This window comes from Chiloscyllium plagiosum, unplaced genomic scaffold (genome assembly GCF_037043375.1).
Source record: "Chiloscyllium plagiosum isolate Xiang-an unplaced genomic scaffold, Cpla_swu_hap1 HiC_scaffold_31, whole genome shotgun sequence".
Lineage (NCBI taxonomy): Eukaryota > Metazoa > Chordata > Chondrichthyes > Orectolobiformes > Hemiscylliidae > Chiloscyllium > Chiloscyllium plagiosum.
This window is the reverse complement of record NW_028270169.1, coordinates 8,797,802-8,817,425: the sequence shown is the minus strand read 5'-3', so window position 1 is coordinate 8,817,425 and position 19,624 is coordinate 8,797,802. Positions and strand designations below refer to the sequence as shown.

At 40.6% G+C, this 19,624-nt stretch overlaps 1 protein-coding gene across 2 annotated transcripts in view; it reads left to right on the top strand.

Moving 5' to 3' along the window:
* Positions 1–19,624, top strand: part of med13a (mediator complex subunit 13a) — a 225,134-nt gene that overhangs the window by 108,023 nt on the left and 97,487 nt on the right. For both annotated transcript variants that reach the window (XM_043718104.2, XM_043718103.2), the window contains exons 6-9: positions 684–881; positions 6,395–6,598; positions 11,308–11,467; positions 16,792–16,896. In XM_043718104.2, the coding sequence (XP_043574039.1) occupies positions 684–881; positions 6,395–6,598; positions 11,308–11,467; positions 16,792–16,896 (667 nt within the window). The remainder of the gene's footprint in view (positions 1–683; positions 882–6,394; positions 6,599–11,307; positions 11,468–16,791; positions 16,897–19,624) is intronic.

Genomic DNA, 19,624 nt, shown 5'->3' with positions numbered 1-19,624 from the left:
TGAGTGGGACTTTTGCAGTAAAGAAGGGGCCCATTTTGCTTGTGTCTGCACTGACCTTTCTCTTGGCCTCATCTAAAAGATGCATTGTATTTCCGCATAGCAAGGTATTTCAAGGTTTTAGCAGTCTATGTAAGGATACTTTTCTGAATCTCTTCCTTACTTAAGTGACTTTTTAGATCATTGATATGTCACCATTGACTTCCATTATCTTAAAGCAATTGTTCTCCTCTAAAATCTATTGTTTTGGCTTTTTATTCATTCTCCTCTTGTTGAGGATGTGGATGATGTGCTTCTAGGGCAACAGGTATGCACCTGTTCCCAAATTAGGTTTGGGATTTCCAGTACAAAGTTAATCTCACTCTATTTTGATTTGATAATGATTCTCTATTAAGTTTCAGAAAGAACTCTTTTGTAACTTCCATTGCTCCTGTGCGTCCTTGGCCTGATTCTCTTGACACTTGCTTACTGCTTTGAGCTTTTACTTGCTTGGAGTCGGTTTTAAAGTTGCCCAAATTCATTCCATGGAGGATAATTGCAACCAGTAAATTGAAGAATATTTAATCCTGTCAATCTGTGCTGAATTAGATCTGGGTCTCAGGACACAAGATAGCATGTTGATTCTAGCATTCAACCACAAATTTATTAAGTCCTTGTCAATGCATATTTTCATCTTTTCCTTCCAGTGATCCTCAGCCCCTTTGGATTAAGTGGTACCCTGACAGGTCAGTCTTTCAAGCTATCTGATCCTCCCACCCTTAAACTGATAGAAGAATGGAAGCAATTTTATCCAATACAGACCAGCTCAAAGGAAACTACAGACGACAAACAGGAAGAGGTAGACTGGGATGATGACTCAATAGCAGCTGTAGAAGTCATTGTTGGTAAGTGGGAATGAAAATGTTGAATGAGTTTTGCTGATTTGAGAGAGCTTTCAGTAAACTGCTTTGTTTTAGTTAGAAATCTGTAAATAGCTAGTAACGCCTAGCAGCCAAACCTTAAAACAAAATAGCAAACTGATCTTACACCAGTTTTTCCTCCATATTTTTATTAGAATAGATTAGATTCCCCACAGTGTGGAAACAGGCCCTTTGGTCCAACCAGTCCACGCCGACCCTCCGAAGGGTAACCCACCCAGACCCATTCCCCTCTAACTAATGCATCTAACACTATGGGCAATTTAGCATGGCCAGTTCACCTGACCTGCACATCTTTGGACTGTGGGAGGAAACTGGAGCATTGCTGAACTAAAACATAAATTGAATCAACTTTTGAAAAGGCATGCGTTATTTCCATGATCAATGTTAGCAATTTGTTGGAGAAATATGAGGGTAATAATTCACAGGGTGAATCTGGAATTTTTATATGATTAAGAACATGTTCAGTCATTTTTATTTGAAATAGAGGGAAAAGAATCTATTACAGAGACTTTAAACACTGCTAAACTTGGTGTGTCGTACTATTTTGTATCACAGTACTTTAACTTTTCAACTTTGCATGAGAAATTTATATTTGCAGTTAATTATTTGAGAAATAATAAGAACATAAGACATAGGTATGTAATGAGGCAGACTTGATTAGGGAGCTTAAGGTGAAGGAACTTGTAGGGGGTATCTTGTAGAATTCATCCTGCAGTTTGATTGGGAGAAGCTGGAATCAAATATTGCAGTTGATTAAAAGTAATTCCAGAGACGTGAGGGAGGAGCTAGCTAGATTGGAAGTGGAGCCGAGCAGGAAACATAGTGGAACAGCAGTGGCATGAATTTCTTGGGATAATTCCGGCACAGCAGAAATTCATCCCAAGGAAGGAGAAACATACTAAGGGGAAGATGAGGCAACCATTGCTGACCAGAGAAGTCAGCAGCAGCATAAAAGCAAAAGAAAAGGCGTACAATGTGGTGAAGGTAGGTGGGAAACCAGAGGATTGGGAAGTTCTCAAAAACTGGCAGAGGGCATCTAAGAAAGCAATAAAAGAGGGGCAGGTTGAAATATGAGTAAGCGAGCAAGTAATATAAAAGAAGATTGCAACAGTTTTTTAGGTACGTAAAAAGTAAGCAAGAGGCAAGAGTAGACAAAGAGTGGAGAAGTAGTAATGGGGGACAAAAATGGTGGGGGAAACTGAACAGGTATTTTGCACCATTCTTTATAGTGGAAGACACCAGGAGAGTAACTGTCCTTCAAGAGCGTCAGGGAGCAGAGATGAGTTTAGTGGCCATCACTAAGGAGAGGATGGTGGCGAAGCTGAAAGGTCTGAAGGTGGAAAAGTCCCCTGGACCAGAAGAACTACTCCCCAGAGTCTGAAGGAAATAGCTGAGGAGATTGTAGAAACATTGGTGGAGATCTTTCAGGAATTTCTGAATCAGAGGGAACATGGCTTATTTAGCATCCCTTTTTTCAGAAGGGAGGGAGGCAGAAGATGGGAAATTAAATGCCAGTTAGCTTGACCTTAGTTTTTGGTAGGATTTAAGAGTTCATTATTTAGGATGAGATTGTGGAGTACATGGAAGTGCATGGTAAAATAGGGCTGAGTTAACATTGCTTCATCGAGAGAAGATTATGCCTGACAAAATGTTGGAATTATTTGAAATGGTAATAAGCAAGTTCAACAAAGAGCCAGTGGATGTGATCCGTTTGAATTTCCAGAAGTCCCTTGATAAGGTGCCACACAGGAGGCTGCTAAATAAGATAAGAGCCTATGGTGTTGGAGGGTAAGGTACTATCATGGATAGAGGATTGGCTGACCAGCTGAAGACAGAATGGGAAAAACGCGGTCTTTTTCAATTTGGCAGGTGGAGTTTGCAGGAGTCCGTGTTGGGGCCACAGCTAATCAGGTCATACATTAATAATATGGATGAAGAAACTGAGGGCATTGTTGCTAAGTTTTCAGATGATACAAAGGTAGGTTAGTGGCAGGTAGTCTTGAGGAAATGGGGAGGCTGCAGAAGGACTTGAGTCAAGGTTCGAGTGGTGCTGAAAAAGCACAGCAGGTCAGCCAGCATCCGAGAAGCAGGAAAATTGACATTTCGGGCAGGAGCCCTTCATCAGGAATGAGGCTGGAAGCTCGGGGGTGGAGAGATAACATCTGCAATCCTCACTTTCGCCTTGCAGAAGGACTTAGTCAGGCCAGAAGAGTAGGCAAAGAAGTGGCAGATGGGATACAATATGGGAAAATGAGGTTATGTGCTTTGATAGGGAGACAAAAGACTGGACTATTTTCTAAGTAGGCAAAAGCTTCAGAAATCTGAAGCAGAAAGGGATATTGAAGTCCAGATTCAGGATTCTCTTACAGTTAACTTGCACGTTCAGTTGGCAGTTAGGAATGCAAATGCAATGTTAGCATTCATTTCAAAAGGACTAGAATACAAGAGCAGGGATGTGCTGCTTGAGGCTATGTAAGCCTCTGGTCAGACCACATTTGGAATATTGAGGGGGGTTTGGGCCCCATATCTAAGGAAGGATGTACTGGCATTGGAGGGGGGTCCAGAAGAGGCTTACAAGAATTATCCTATGGGTGCAGGTCTTGTCATATGAGGAGTGTTTGAGAACTCTGCATCTGTACTTAATGGAGTTTAGAAAGATGAAGTGGAATCTGATTGTAACTTAGAGAATATTGAGAGGCCTGGATAGAGTGGATGTGGAGAAGATCTCCCTCCTTGTAGGAGAGACTAGAACCTGAGTGCACAGCCTCACAGTGAAGGGAAACCCCTTTAGATTTGAGATGAGGAGGAATTTCTTCAACCAGAGGCTGACTAATCTGTGATATTCATTGCTGCAGAGGACTATGGAGGCCAAGTCTTTGACAGTATTTAAGACAGAGATAGGTTCTTGATTAGTAAGTGTGGGGAGAATCGAGCGTTTCAAAGAGAAGACAAAAGAGTGTGGTTGAGAAACCTATCAGCCATAACTGAATAGCAGAACAACATATCAAAGCAAGCGAAATGTGGCAGGTGCTGAAGTTCTGAATTAAAAGCAAAATGTGGAGAAACTTGGCAGGTCTATCAGCATCTGGAGAGAAAAATGTTTTGAATTCAATATATCTTTGGAACTGAAGAGCTGGATATGTTTGATAAATTGAAAAGGGGGTTGAGGCAAATCAAACAGCAGGGATTGTCAGTGAAAGATTAATGGGCAAATAAGATTCAAGATCAGGTGTGTTATTGTGCAAGAGTGCTGAAGAGGGTTGTAGAGAGAACAGAGTATAGATCCAGTGTTGATGTTAACAATTGAATAAAGGTAGGCTTTGACTGAAAGCCTAAACATGAAAAATAAAGTACAGACACTGCAGGGACAAACCTGAAGTCATTGTTCTCCACTTCTAGCAGAGTCATATTGAAAATATTTCTAAACCAAAAAATTAAATTGGTGAATCGATGTTTCTTTAAAAGGCACGTTTTCATGATCTATGCTACAAGAATGTTTGTGAGAGAAATGTAAAGATAACAGTTTACCGATGCTGACAGACCTGCTAAGCTGCTTAAAGGCATTTAGTTTTTATTCCACATATTAACAACTGAGTCCTAAAAGGGGGACCTCTTATTTGTCCTAGAGTTTAAGTATTCCTCACAAGGAAATATTCTCCCGGTATCTACCCTATTAAGTCTCCACAGGATCATCAATCTTCCAATGAGATCATCTCTCATTCTTCTAATCTCCAATGGGTTTAGGCCCAACCCATTCAACTTTTCTCCATAAGATAAACAGTTCTTGCCAGGAGTGAGTTGAGTGACACTTCTATAAACTGCTTAAAAAATAATTGCTTTATTTCAAATAAGGAGACTAAAAGTGTATGCAATATTCCAGCTGCAGTAAAACATTGCTATTTTTTATATTCCATTCCCTTGCTTTAAATGTCAACATTCCGTTTTACCTTTCTAATTACTTGCTGTACCTGCATACTAACTTTATGCAATTTGTGTGCAGTGGACACTGCTCCTTCTGTACCATTTAAGTTTTCCCATTTAAATAGTCAAAGATTTTCTGTTCTTGGCTCTGAAATGTACTGCTCTCAGAAATTATCCTGACGACACTGTGTGAACTCATTTTCCAGGTTACCGTCGCTAATCTGATTTTTAGTCTACATGCAGATTGAAATCGCCCCATAATTGAGACTTTTCTGCATACTCCATTTATTTCTGTACAGTCTGTCCAATATTGTATTTACTGTTAGGTTTATAATATCACTTCTACCCAATACCCTTTTAATTTCCTATTTATTAACTCAAATGGATTAGAGTTTGCTGTTTTCAGTGAAGGCTATCTCTCAAAACTGTACAGTTGGAACCCTTAATTATCAAAGCTGTGCCACCACCTTTTCTGAGCTTTGTAACTTTTCAAAATGGGAAGTGTATTTCCATATTCAGGTCCTAGCATTAGACAACCTGTGCCCATGTCTCTCTAATGGTTATCTGGTCATCCATGATTATTTCTAATCTATTCGAACAGTTTATCCATTTCATTACAAATGCTGCATATAGATGCAGAGCTTTTATTTCTGTCTTTTTGCCATTTTTACAATTCCTGACGATCCATGTTGGTGCACTCTTTAAAATTTGTATACTCTGTCCTTTCCTGTTGCATTCTGATTATCATTAATCAAGTTGCTGTCCTGCTTAATTATCTCATTGTTTTTCTGTTTCTCTATTGATTTGAAATATTTCCTCTGTCACCATCCCTTCTTCACCATTTAGTTTAAAGCCCATTCTGCTGTCTGACGCGTATGACTCACCTGACATTGTTCAAGTTAAAAACATCCCTTTGGTGTATCTTTAGCTTCCCCAGTCGGAGTGCTAGTGACACATTTCTTCACATTAATCTTTGAGTTATGCATTCAAATCTAAACTTACCTAACCTGATGCAGGGCAAATAATAACCCAGAGAATATTACCTTTTGAACGTCTGCTTTTAAATCTATTCCTAGTTGCTGATGATCCTGAAGTAGGACCTCCTTCCTAGTTCTGCCTATGTTGTGGATACCCATGTGGACCATGACAAATGGATCCTTCACCTCCCAGTTCAAATTTCTTTCCCATGCAATGCTGAGTTCCTCGGCCTTGGCATCATGCAAGCAACAAAGCCTTCAGAGCTGATGCTTTCAGGAGCAGAAAGCTGCATGTGAACCTTTCATTATACTGTCGTCTTCTCGCCCTCAAGGTCATCCTCCCAAAATAAAGTCTGTCTTCTGTGCTTAAATGGGTTTGTATTTCATATTTGCTTCCCCTGTCCTGTATGTGCTCCATTTGCTTTCAGCTGTTGAGACAATTTGGGATGAAGTGTTCCCTTTTTGTGTATTCTTGTCAATATTTTGTCATCCTTAGTAATATCAGTTTATATCAGACATACTATCTAGTATCTTTATCAAAGGTGCTTTTTGTTAATGTCTGTTATATTTTGCTAATAGCTGGTGTGCGAATGGTGTACCCAGCATGCTTTGTTCTGGTGCCTCAGCCTGATGTTGCCACTGGCATCTTGAGCAGCTCCACTGGGACGACACATTGTACAACTGCATACGCAAGTGTCCACCAAGTGCCTCCCCCAATAAGGGATCCAGCCATTTCCTCTGTGACCTTGACTCCACCCACATCACCAGAAGAAGCTGAAACAGGTAATAAGACTTGTTTGTTGCACCCCATTAATAATAACAGATACGTTTTTCTTCTTTTTCTAACGGATTTGTAACATCTGACATTTTGTGCCTTTGCAACAATTTTGTGTGTATATTGCCACTTAAATTTTGAAAGACTCTCCTTTGTATCGGAAGGATATTGTGAAACTTGTAAATCTTTTCTGAACCCTTTCAAGAATGTTGCCAGAATTGGAGGATTTCGTTATAGGGAGAGGTTGAATAGGCTAGGGCTATTTTCCCTGGAGCGCTAGAGGCTGAGGGGTGACCTTATAGAGGTTTAAAAAATTATGAGGGGCATGGATAGGGTAAACAGACAAGGTCTTTTCCCTGGGTTGGGGAAGTCTAGAACTAGAAGGCATATGCTTAGGTTGAATGGGGAAAGATATAAAAGAGTACTAAGGGGCAACTTTTTCACGCAGGGGGTGGTGCATGTGTGGAATGGGCTGCCAGAGGAAGTGGTGGAGACTAGTAAAATTGCAATGCCTCAAAGGCATCTGTATGGGTATATGAATAGGAAGGGTTTGGAAGGATATGGGATAGGTGCTGGCAGGTGGGACTAGATTGGGTTGGGATATTTGGTCAGCATGGATGAGTTGGACCAAAGAGTATTTTTCTGTGCTGTACATCTGTGATTCTATGACATATGGTATTGATTTACTCAGCACACTTTAATTAATGTTATGATCCAGTTAGTTACTTAAATATTACTTTTTGAGCCATGATTGAGTGCTGGCATTATATTTTGTTTGTTCTAGCCTTGGGCTCTGCAGCTTCTTTTGCTTGAAATGAAACTGTTTCCAGTCACCTGATTGATATAGAATCATTCAGCACAGAATGGCCATTTGTACAATTATGCTTATGTAGTTTATTTTAGAGGACTGTCTAATTTAACCTCATACTTGGCTTTCTCCCATATTCCAGAAAAATAGTTTTATTCAGGCTGAAGCAGTTTAACATGGATAGGTGTGAAGTGATTTGCTGTGAGGGGAAAATAGAAATGTCAGATGGTATAATCTAAATTGTATTGTTTCAAATATATTTTGATTCACTTGGTCATCAGGTGTGAGACACTCTCCATGCTCCTGTAAGAGGCATAAGTGTAGTTCAAATGCTGCAACTGCAGTGTGGCTATCTTTTGCACTATCTTCCATTCAATCTGGTGATTAAAAAGAAGACCAGTTTCGCAAGGGAACTGTGTGTGAATCTCTAGTAAAAGGTGGATGACCCCTTTTAAGTGCAACTACAATAAGCTGTGCAGAACCATTTTGCCTAAACATGAGGTGCTGTGTTATATGGTTCTATCTGTTTCTGGTGTTGCAAAGGATGGGTCTGACCACACTGCCATGGAATCCTCCATTCAGATATAGAATCATAGATTTCTAGAATCCCTACAGTGGAAGCAGGCCGTTTGGCCCATCAGGTTCACAGCAACCCTCCAAAGAACGCCCCATCCAGATCCAACCCTCTAATCCTGCATTTCCTATGGCCAATCCACCTAACCTGCATATCTTTGAACTATGGGAGGAAATTGAAGCACCCGGGGGAAACCCATGCAGACGTGGGTGAATGTGCAAACTCACAGTCACAGGAGAGTGACTGGAAACCAACATAGGTCCCTGGCACTGTGAGCCACCATGCTGTTCAATTGGGCCAGGCCATACTGCCAGTCCCTCACGGAAGAAGTTTGTGCAGAAAAATCACTCTAATCCCATCCATTAGGGAGTGGTACTGATGTAATGTCATTTAAAGGCTTTGTTCAAAACAGATGGTGTACCCAGTTAGAATGTGCCCTGAACAAACTCCCAGTCATTTAGTAGAATGCCTCACTGCTACAACTTTGAAATCAGTGCAGAGGACTCTCGATTATCCGAATACCAATTATCCGAAAATCCGATTATCCGAAGGAGAGCTTAAGGTCCCGATAGAAACATTACATTAAAGACGTGTTTCCAGCAGTGATCGTGTCTTTTGTTTACAGTGATTAAACAGGCACTGTCTCCAAATAGAGTCATAGAGATGTACAGCATGGAAACACACCCTTCGGTCTAACCCGTCCATGCCGACCAGATATCCCAAGTCAATCTAGTCCTACCTGGCCCGTATCCCTCCAAACCCTTCCTGTTCATATATCCATCCAAATGCCTCTTAAATGTTGCAACTCCATCAGCCTCCATTACATCCTCTGGCAGCTCATTCCATACACGTACCACCCTCTGCGTGAAAAGGTTGCCCCTTAGATCTCCTTTATATCTTTCCCCTCTCGCCCTAAACCTATGCCGTCTAGTTCTGGACTCCCTGACCCCAGGGAAAATACTTTGCCTATTTACTCTATCTGTGCCCCTCATAATTTTGTAAACCTCTATCAGATCACTCCTCAACCACCTCCTCCACTCCAGGGAAAATAGCCCCAGCCTGTTCAGCCTCTCCCTATAGCTCAAATCCTCCAACCCTGGCAATATCCTTGTAAATCTTTTCTGAACCCTTTCAAGTTTCACAACATCTTTCCGATAGGAAGGAGACCAGAAATGCACACAATATTCCAACAGTGGCCTAACCAATGTCCTGTAGCTGCAACATGACCTCCTAACTCCTGTACTCAATACTCTGACCAATAAAGGAAAGCATACCGAACGCCACCTTCACTGTCCTATTTACCTGCGACTCCACTTTCAAGGAGCTATGAACCTGCACTCCAAGGTCTCTTTGTTCAGCAACACTCCCTAGGACCTTACCATTAAGTGTATAAGTTTTGTTAAGATTTGCTTTCCCAAAATGCAGCACCTCGCATTTATCTGAATTCAACTCCATCTGCCACTTCTCAGCCCATTGGCCCATCTGGTCCAGATCCTGTTGTAATCTGAGTTAACCCTCTTCACTGTCCACTACACCTCGAATTTTGGTGTCATCTGCAAACTCACTAAAGGTATCTCTTATGCTCACATCCAAATCATTTATGTAAATGACAAAAAGTAGAGGACCCAGCACCAATCCTTGCAGCACTCCACTGGTCACAGGCCTCCAGTCTGAAAAACAACCCTCCACCACCACCATCTGTCTTCTACCTTTGAGCCAGTTCTGTATCCAAATAACTAGTTCTCCCTGTATTCCGTGAGATCTAACCTTGCTAATCAGTCTCCCACGGGGAACCTTGACGAACGCCTTACTGAGGTCCATATAGATCACATCTACTACTCTGCCCTCATCAATCCTCTTTGTTACTTCTTCAGAATATTCAATCAAGTTTGTGAGATGTGATTTCTCACACGCAAAGCCATGTTGACTATCCCTAACCAGTCCTTGCGTTTCTAAATACATGTACATCCTTTCCCTCAGGATTCCCTCCAACAACTTGCCCACCACCGAGGTCAGGCTCACTGGGCTATAGTTTCCTGGCTTGTCCTTACCACCCTTCTTAAACAGTGCCACCACGTTAGCCAACCTCCAGTCTTCTGGCACCTCACCTGTGACTATCAATGATATAAATATCTCAGCAAGAGGCCTAGCAATCACTTCTCTAACTTCCCACAGAGTTCTTGGGTACATCTGATCAGGTCCTGGGGAAATATCAACCTTTACCCGTTTCAAGGCATCCAGCACTTCCTCCTCTGTAATCTGGACATTTTGCAAGATGTCACCATCTAAAGAGAAATGTACTCTCTACCTGTGTTATATGACAAGGTTTTACAACTTTCCCCTCTAATGCACTGAACTAATCACCTCAAGAATTTAAAAAAACTTCATTTGGATACATATAAGCAAACCTTCAGGTACCATGGGGCCACGATCAGAACTCAACATTAAAACATGCTGCTTTAATAGGGTAGAATAAAAATTACAGATCAGAGTTGAAGCTATAAATGGTTCTGTCCACTTCAGAAGTCAATTTTTAAATGGTAATAACATATTGTGAACTTGCATCGTAATAACACAAATTGGATTATATGTTGACAATCTCATGGTTCCCGAATAGGTGCGTCATAATTTAAGCTTTTGTTTTGTGGGGAAAATCGACAAAAATAGCTGTACGAATAATATTAGTTAAAGCCCAGATATAAGGTGGTGTGCAGATAGTCCAAATTTGTGGACTTTACTCAATATCTTCCTTCAAAAGTTTTCTCTTTTAACTTCATGACAATCCTGTAGGAATGCAGTGAAATTGATGGTGTCACTCAGTGTCCCAATTGCTAACAGCAATTCAACAACAGTATTTAAAATTATAATAAACAAGTATTTTCCTTTATATTTATTAGAATATTTTTGATTTTAATCTGGCTGCATTTGACCAGAAATGAGCGGATTGATGGTCGGTAATAACGCAGTCTGGTTATAATGTGTTTTGACTTTCTGGACTCTGATGTTGTAACGGACCTTACTGTCTCCTATAATTGCACATGTATTGAGGCACCTCATTCACTATACTGTAAGAAACTGACCTGCACTTCATGTAATTCCAAATTTGCACTATTTTGAAATGTTTTATTACAAATTATTTGAAAAGCTTTTTTTGTGTGGGGGAAGATAGCCCCAAGTATCTTTTAAAGATTTATTTTGCCAGCCTTCTGAGTACTGTAATCAAGATCATCATAACCCCACTGTATTGTTATACTTTCATATATTTATACAACTTATCATCAAGTAAAGATTTTTAACAGAAAATGTTATGAAGTACAATTTTGTTTCCTTTCCAGCTGAAATACAGGCCACCCAGAAGTGGGCGAAGCTTCCTTCAATGTGTGAGGTACTTAATATGGAAAATTCAGGGCATGGTGGAAAGATTCCAAGAAAGTTAGCCAATCAAGTGGTAGAAAAGGTGTGGCAGGAGTGCAATCTCAACAAAACCCAGAAAAAGTGAGTATTTTTGTATAACTGATATTTGGCAGATTTGGGGATATGGGAGAGTGAGCAATCCTAGATTTCTCTATTTATTTACCACCATCCCCAGTTTTTCTTGAAACCAGCAGAAAAGGGCTATTAGGGTACAATCAGTAATCACAGCTTAAGTCTAAATAAATATATTAGTCATAAGTATTCCTTTGTTTTCTGTTTACCTTGTTGGGGAAGCTGGGATAATAGTTGCATGGTGCAGGAATAAGAGCAACATTTATTTTGGGCCATGTATGGTGCCAGGCTTATATTTCAATAGACAAGGAATGGGCAAGAGGAATGTGTAGATTATGTGCTGATTGAGGAATGTGTGTTCAAGATTTGGATATAATAGAATGTTTTTATTGTTTACAGGTTTCATTTTATAAATTTGAGGATTCCAGAACTAAGATTTATAAACTTAAAAGACTCAATTCTTTCCTCAGTAATTGAATCGTAGCACTATTAAGCTTACATTTCTTTATGATCTCCCTAGAGACCACTAAAGTTTTAATAAATAAAATCAAACTTTCAAGGAATAGCAGAAAGGATGACCTGACAAGATTTCACATGCTAAGATTTGTTGTAGTAAAGACTAAAACACTGCCTTTATAGATAACTTGAACTTTAAGCCACAAAATAGAGCATTCTGTTTTCCTCCCCATAGATTCTTCCTTGAGCAGCAGCTAGCTGTTCTAACCCATATAACTCATCATGAATTTGGTACGTGTAATCTAAATGCAGGCTGCACCATCTAACGGCATCTGTGGTGACAGAAACAAAAGAACTAGGGGTATGCAATTTGTCCCTTGAGCCTGTTCTGCCATTCAATATGATTATGGCTGAACACATTACTGCCTCATCTCTACTTTACTTCTCATTTGCCATAACCCTTCAATCCAGTGAATTAAAAATCTTAAATTTATTCACTGTCCTGGCATCCGACATCAGAGTCTGGGGACAACCGTCCAGAGCACTCCAATTTTCTAATCAATGACTCTAACCCTCCAGTTCTTTGCCATTTCAGTAAACCCTTGTGCTCCCATGCAAATATTTCTGTCCTGTGCCTGCCACAGTTTTTCAAGTAAGCACAAGTAAGCTTCTGATAGAAGCTACTTACTACTTATATGCCTTATAGTTGCTAGGATTTGGTATTGAATTCCACAACTTCAGAGCATGACCTTTGCATCCTCCACAAAATTTTCTAACACCTTTTTAGTTTTGAAGAAAAGTCATATCAGACTCTAAGCATTGATTCTCCTCTCTCCCAGGTGCTGCCAGACCTGAGTTTCTCCAGCATTTTTCTTTTATATAAGCACCATCTAGAAGAACAAGTGCAGTAAATGTTTACAAACACCACCACCTGCACATTCCCCTCCAAACCACTTACCATCTTGTCTGTGATACATATCAAAATCCTGAAACTCCCTCCCTGCCCATCAGGATTGTTGCTGTACAATATAGTTGGTAAAGCAAACTCTCTCGCGCCTTCTGGAAGGCAATTGGGGATAGGCAATAAATGCTGGGCTAACCAGCAAAGCCATGCCCCATGAATGAATAAGGAAAATCCTAGTTTTTTTTTAGTCTTGGAAATAAGTGAACAGTTTAAAGCATGGCTGTTTATAACCTAATATTGTAAATGCATCTGGAGATTTACAATTGAAAATTCCACATTGTCCCATTGGATGCACTTTCCGCAGAGAGCCGTCACTGGTGGTGAGTTTAACTGGAGGCTTACAAGATCGCACAATTAAGGGGAAGTGAATGCGTCGTGGTTTTGTCACAGGACTATTAATCCAGAGACCAAAGTCATGTTGTGGGGACGAAGGTTCAAATCCTGCCATGGCAGATGGAATTTGAATTCAATAAAATTCGAATGTTCGTTTTCCGGGCAAGAAACACCTAGTTCACTAATGTCCTTTTTAAAAAAGGAAGCTACCATCCTGACCTGTGCTGGCCTACATGTCACTCCAGACCCATTACAATATGGTTGTTGCATAACTGGCCAATTAGGTATGGGCAATAAATGGTGGCCTATCCTGTGATATGCTCATCTCATGAATGAATTTCAAAAAACTTCTCAGGTGATGTTGAGAAGGCAGGGCCTTTGTGGTAATCTCAGCTGGAATAGGAAGTGCACCCCTCTGCTGAGGTCCATCTGTATCACAAACCAATCACACAGCCAACTGAGCAAACCTCTCCATTTATAGTCTATCCACTGTCAGTACATAGATACTACCTTTCTCTTCAAATGTAAGCACCTTGCAGTTTTCTTGAAGTGATATAATCTGGGTCCCATCTAATCCGCAAACACTATCAAGGCTTGCGGTCAGATTGAGAGCATGAATCGCAGATGGTAGAATGCAGGTAGAACAAGTAATCAGCAAACCTATTAGAATGTTATGTTTTATTGCAAGATGGATTAAATGCAAGAATAGAAGTTATTATTCAGTTTTACAGTGCACTGGTGCGACTGCGGCTGGAATATTTTTATTACTGGTCACTGTAGTTTAGGATGTTAATGTGTTAATTTTCCGAGATTAAGACCTGGAATGAGCAGATTCTTATACGAGGAAAGGTTATACAGTGTAGGCCTGTATTCTCTGTCATCTAGAAGAGTTTGCAGTGACTTGATTGAAGCATACAAGATCCTGAGGTGATTTGATCAGGCATATGTGGAAAGGCTGTTTCCTCTTATGCAATTGTCCATACAAAACCGACGAGCATATATTATTTCTGAGGGTTGAGTATCTTTGGAATTCCCATCTTCAAAAAGTAATGGATATTTTTAAGGCAGAAGTATATGAATTCTTGATTATCAAAGGGATGAAAGATTATTGGGGGTATCCGGGAATGTAGAGTTGAGGTTAAAATCAGATCAGGAGAAAGTGAGGACAGTAAACTTTGGAGCTCAGAGTCGAGAGTGTGGTGCTGGAAAAGTACAGCAGGTCAGGCTTCAGCCGAAGAGCAGGAGAATTGATGTTTCGGTCAAAAGCCTGTTGAAGGGTTTTTGCACGAAACATCGATTCTCCTGCCATTCAGATGCTGCCTGAGCTGCTTTGCTTTTCCAGTGCCCCACACTTGGTTAAAATCAGACCAGCTAAGCTCTTATTGAATGGTGGAGCAGGCTTGAAGGCCTCAGTGGCTTACTCTTGTTCCTTGTTCATATATTTGTGTTTTTTAGGGTGTAGGTTTGCTCGCTGAGCTGTAGGTTTGATATCCAGACATTTCATTACTTGGCTAGTTAACATCATCAGTGGCGACCTCCAAGTGAAGCGAAGCTGTTGTCTCCTGCTTTCTATTTATATGTTTGTCCTGGATGGGGTTCCTGGGGTTTGTGGTGATGTCATTTCCTGTTCGTTTTCTGAGGGGTTGATAGATGGTATCTAGATCTGTGTGTTTGTTTATGGCGTTGTGGTTGGAGTGCCAGGCCTCTAGGAATTCTCTGGCATGTCTTTGCTTAGCCTGTCCCAGGATAGATGTGTTGTCCCAGTCGAAATGGTGGTTTTTTTTTTCCTCTGTGTGTAGGGCTACGAGGGAGAGAGAGGGTCGTGTCTTTTTGTGGCTAACTGGTGTTTGTGTATCCTGGTGGCTAACTTTCTTCCTGTTTGTCCTACGAAGTGTTTGTGGCAGTCCTTGCATGGAATTTTGTAGATGACGTTGGTTTTGTCCATGGGATGTACTGGGTCTTGTAAGTTTTAGTTTTTGTTTGAGAGTGTTGGGTTTGTGTGCTACTAGGATTCCGAGGGGTCTTAGTAGTCTGGCTGTCTTTTCTGAAACTTCTTTGGTGTATGGTAAGGTGGTTAGGGTTTCTGGCTGTGTTTGGTCTGCTTGTCGTGGTTTGTTCTTGAGGAATCTGCGGACTGTATTTTTTTGAGTATCAGTTTTTCTTGAATATGTTTTGTAGGTGGTTCTCCTCTGTTTTCTGGTAGCACATTGACGTGGATAGAGAATTGGCTAATTAGCAGAAAACAGGGAATGGGGATAAGTGGTTTTCAGGTCCGCAGTTGTTTCAATGTATATTAATGACTTGGTAGAAGAAAGCAAGTGTACTATAATCAGATTTGCAGATGGCACAAAACTAGGTGGGCAAGTTCCAAAAGGGATACACGGTTTTTAGAGATCTATTAATAGGTAAAATGAGTGTGCAAAATTTGGGCAAATTGAGTTTTACTGTGAGAAAATGTGAAGTTGTTCAGTTTGGAAGGGACAGACAGGAACAGTATTATTTAAATAGAGAAAAGCTGCAGAAATCTCCAACACAAAGGCATTTGGGGGGTACTTGTGAATCAGGCATGGAAAACTAGTATACAGTTGCAGCTGGTTATCAGGAAGGCTAATGGGAGTTGGAAGATAAGATAAGAGGGAAGTCTTTTTGCAACAGTACAAGGTGTTGGTGAGATCCCATCTGGAGTACTGTGAGCAATTTTGCTCCCCTTAAGAAAATATATTATTTTATTGGAGGCAGTACAGAGAACGTTCACTAGGATGATCTTTATCCTATAGAGGAATTATCTTATGAGCAAAGACTAAATGTTGGAGTTTAGAAGAATGAGAGGTGATCTCACTGAGACATATTGGATTCTTAAGAGTCTTGACAGGGTAAATGCTGAGGCCATGTTGCCCCTCATTGGAGTGTCTAGGACCAGAGGGCATAGTATCAAAGCAAAGGAGCACCAATTTACACTGAGATGAGGAGGAATTTCTTTTGAGGATTGAATCTTTGGAACTCCTTGCTACAGAGAGCTGTGGGGGCAGTGTGTCTGTGTATATTTAAGGCAGGGATTGATTTTTGATTGGGAGGAGAATCATGGATTACAGGGAAAGTGCAAGGAAGTGGATGTAAGGAACATTAGACCAGCCATGATCCTATTGAATGGTGGAACAGGCTCAAGGGACCTAACGACCTACTCCTGTTCCTATTTCTTTTGGTCTTATGGCCCTCTGGCCAGTGGATACTGTGGATTAAGGTACATCATCATTAATTTTGTATAAATTTCCTTTCTGGTATGGGCTTTTACTGTGCACCATTAGAGGCTGATATTGTTACTTTTTTTTGCCACCTGATTATTTTTAAAAGAAGATAGATACTCATATCACATTTGTAAAATATCTCACATGTAAAATATCAACTTCACAACGATGACAAATGTAGAATTCCCAGGCTGCTGGTTATCTGTATTCTGACTGTCTGTCTCAACTGCTACTCAGGTTGGTTTGTAAAAACAATGTGATGTTGCTTATTATGGGGTGGTTTTGAACAAAACATTGATCGATATCAAACTTAATTCAAATATGATCAATTCCAGACGAAAGTACTCTAGTGTGAATGGCTGTGAAGATGATTCATCTGGCAAAGAGGCATCTTGGGATTTTATTGAAGCTACGCATAGGGTGAATTGCAACTGTTCAAGGTAGTGTACTTTTATCAGATGTAATTTTTGAATTTTTTGTTTGAATGTAATCCATTAGTTGCTGCTTAGGGACAAAATTAATTATTAAAGTGAGAACTAAATGGGCCATGGCAGATGCTATTGTGGACTGGGGTTGCTGATAAATTGAGTTGTAGGTTTATCCACTGCGCTTAGCTTTTTCAACCATTGGTCAGTTCTGCTTTCCAATTCAGAATCTTCCCTGGCTTAAATTAAACATTTAGTCATAACTTTTGTTATTTAAATATCTTAATTCAGTTTGACAATAGGGTTGAAGGCTGAGTAGGCATGAAGTCTGTCATGGCCCCTGAAAGGGATCTGAACTTTGAATTGAAAAAGTTGATCAAGAATATTTTAAGAATAGTAGTCAGCGTTGCTGTTAAATTGTGCACTTATTTGAGTGTTTTGAATGTACTTAAACTAGTCGGTCTCCTGTGCAATTGCTCATGAGCATTTGCTTCTCTTGTGTATATTTTTTCTTTAAACCTGCCTTGTTTTTCCTCATCCTACTGTGTTCTTTTCAATTTCTCTGTGCCATCATTTGTTGCTTTTCTGATTTTTTAATTATGTTGTATCTTCTACTTCAAAAAGTAAAACTAGACAACCATTTATCAGTCAGCAAGTACTCGTTTACAGGTATGGGAACTGCTGTAACATGTATGGACAAATGAGTCTCCGGCCTTACAGGGTGAAGGCTTATATTGAGAAAACGAGATATGCCTGATTTTGTTTTCATGGAAGTTCATTTGTCTTGCAAATTTTCCTTATCTTAGTATCTTATGGTCTATCTGACTCCTCTTGTTTTGAGGCAGTGTGAAGGAAGCATGGGAAAAGCAAAAATTAATTAGAAGGGCAAAATAACTATTTCTGACTGAGGATAAGGTCAGAGGTTGGGAGATAAAATTGGTTGTGATACACATGCCTCTATTTGTATAAATCTGATGTTTAAGAATGCATGTAACAAATTTTGAGTATGCACATAGCATTAACATCAAATTTTCTCTTAACTTTTTCTCGACGTGAAGGACAGTCTCCACAAAACTGAAGGCTTTCATTAATGATGCAATTCTTGTTGGAGTTTAAGGGTTACTGGGGATTATATCAGCCGTAAATGCTGTTGAATGCAAATCTTATCAGATTGAGTGGATCGGTTGGAGATTCAGATAGAAGCGATGAGGAATTTGCAACAGCAACAGTATGTGATGAATGGCAGTTATAGGCAGGGGGGAAAGTCTCAGATACAGTCACATAGATGGGTTAACTCCAGGAAGGGTAAGAGAGGTAGGCAGCTAGTGCAGGAGTCTTTTGTGGATATACTCATTTCAAACAGGTATGCTGTTTTGGAAAATGTAGGGGGTGATGGATTCTCAGCCGAACGTAGCACGAACAGCCAAGTTTCTGGTATTGAGACTGGCTCTAATGTAACAGGGGTACGTCGGCTTCCAGGAGATCAATTGTGTTAGGGGATTCTGTAGTCCGAAGTACAGACAGATGTTTCTGTGGCCAGCAGAGAAAAAGCAGAATGGTGTGTTGTTTCCCTAGTGCCAGGATCAAGGATGTCTCAGAGGGTGCAGAATGCTCTCACGAGGGATAGGGGCCAGCAGGAGGTCATTGTCCACATTGGAACCAACAACATTGGAAGGGAAAAGGTTGAGACTCTGAAGGGAGATTACAGAGTTAGGTGGAAATTTAAAAAGGAGGTCCTCGAGGGTAGTAATATCTGGATTACTCCCAGTGCTACGAGCGAGTGAGGGCAGGAATAGGAGGATAGAGCAGATGAATGCATAGCTGAGGAGCTGGGTGTATGGGAGAAGGATTCACATTTTTGGATCATTGGAATCTCTTTTGGGGTAGAAGTGACTTGTACAAGGACGAATTGCACCTAAGTTGGAAGGGGACTAATATACTGGCAGGGAAATTTGCTAGAACTGCTTGGGAGGATTTAAACTAGTAAGGTGGGGGGTGGGACCCAGGGACATAGTGAGGAAAGAGATCATTCTGAGACTGGTACAGTTGAGAACAGAAGTGAGTCAAACAGTCAGGGCAGGCAGGGACAAGGTAGTACTAATAAATTAATCTTCCTGTATTTCATTGCAAGGGGCCTAACGCGGAAGGCAGATGAACTCGGCATGGTTAGGAACATGGCTCAGGGATGGGCAGGACTGGCAGCTTAATGTTCCAGGATACAAATGCTACAGGAAGGATAGAAATGGAGGCAAGAGAGGAGGGAGAGTGGCATTTTTGATAAGGGATAGCATTACAGCTGTGCTGAGGGAGGATATTCCTGGAAATACATCCAGGGAAGTTACGTGGGTGGAACTGAGAAATAAGAAAGAGATGATCACCTTATTGGGATTGTATTATAGACCCCCTAGTAGTCAGAGGAAAATTGAGAAACAAACTCGTAAGGAGATCTCAGCTATCTGTAAGAATAATAGGGTAGTTATGGTAGGGGATTTTAACTTTCCAAACATCGACTGGGACTGCCATAGTGTTAAAGGTTTAGATGGAGAAGAATTTGTTAAGTGCGTACAAGACAAATTTCTGATTCAGTATGTGGATGCACCTACTAGAGAAGGTGCAAAACTTGACGACCTCTTGGGGGAAAAAAGGCAGAGAAGGTGATTGAGGTGTCAGTGGGGGAGCACTTTGGGGCCAGCGACCATAATTCTACTCGTTTTAAAATAGTGGTGGAAAAGGATAGACCAGA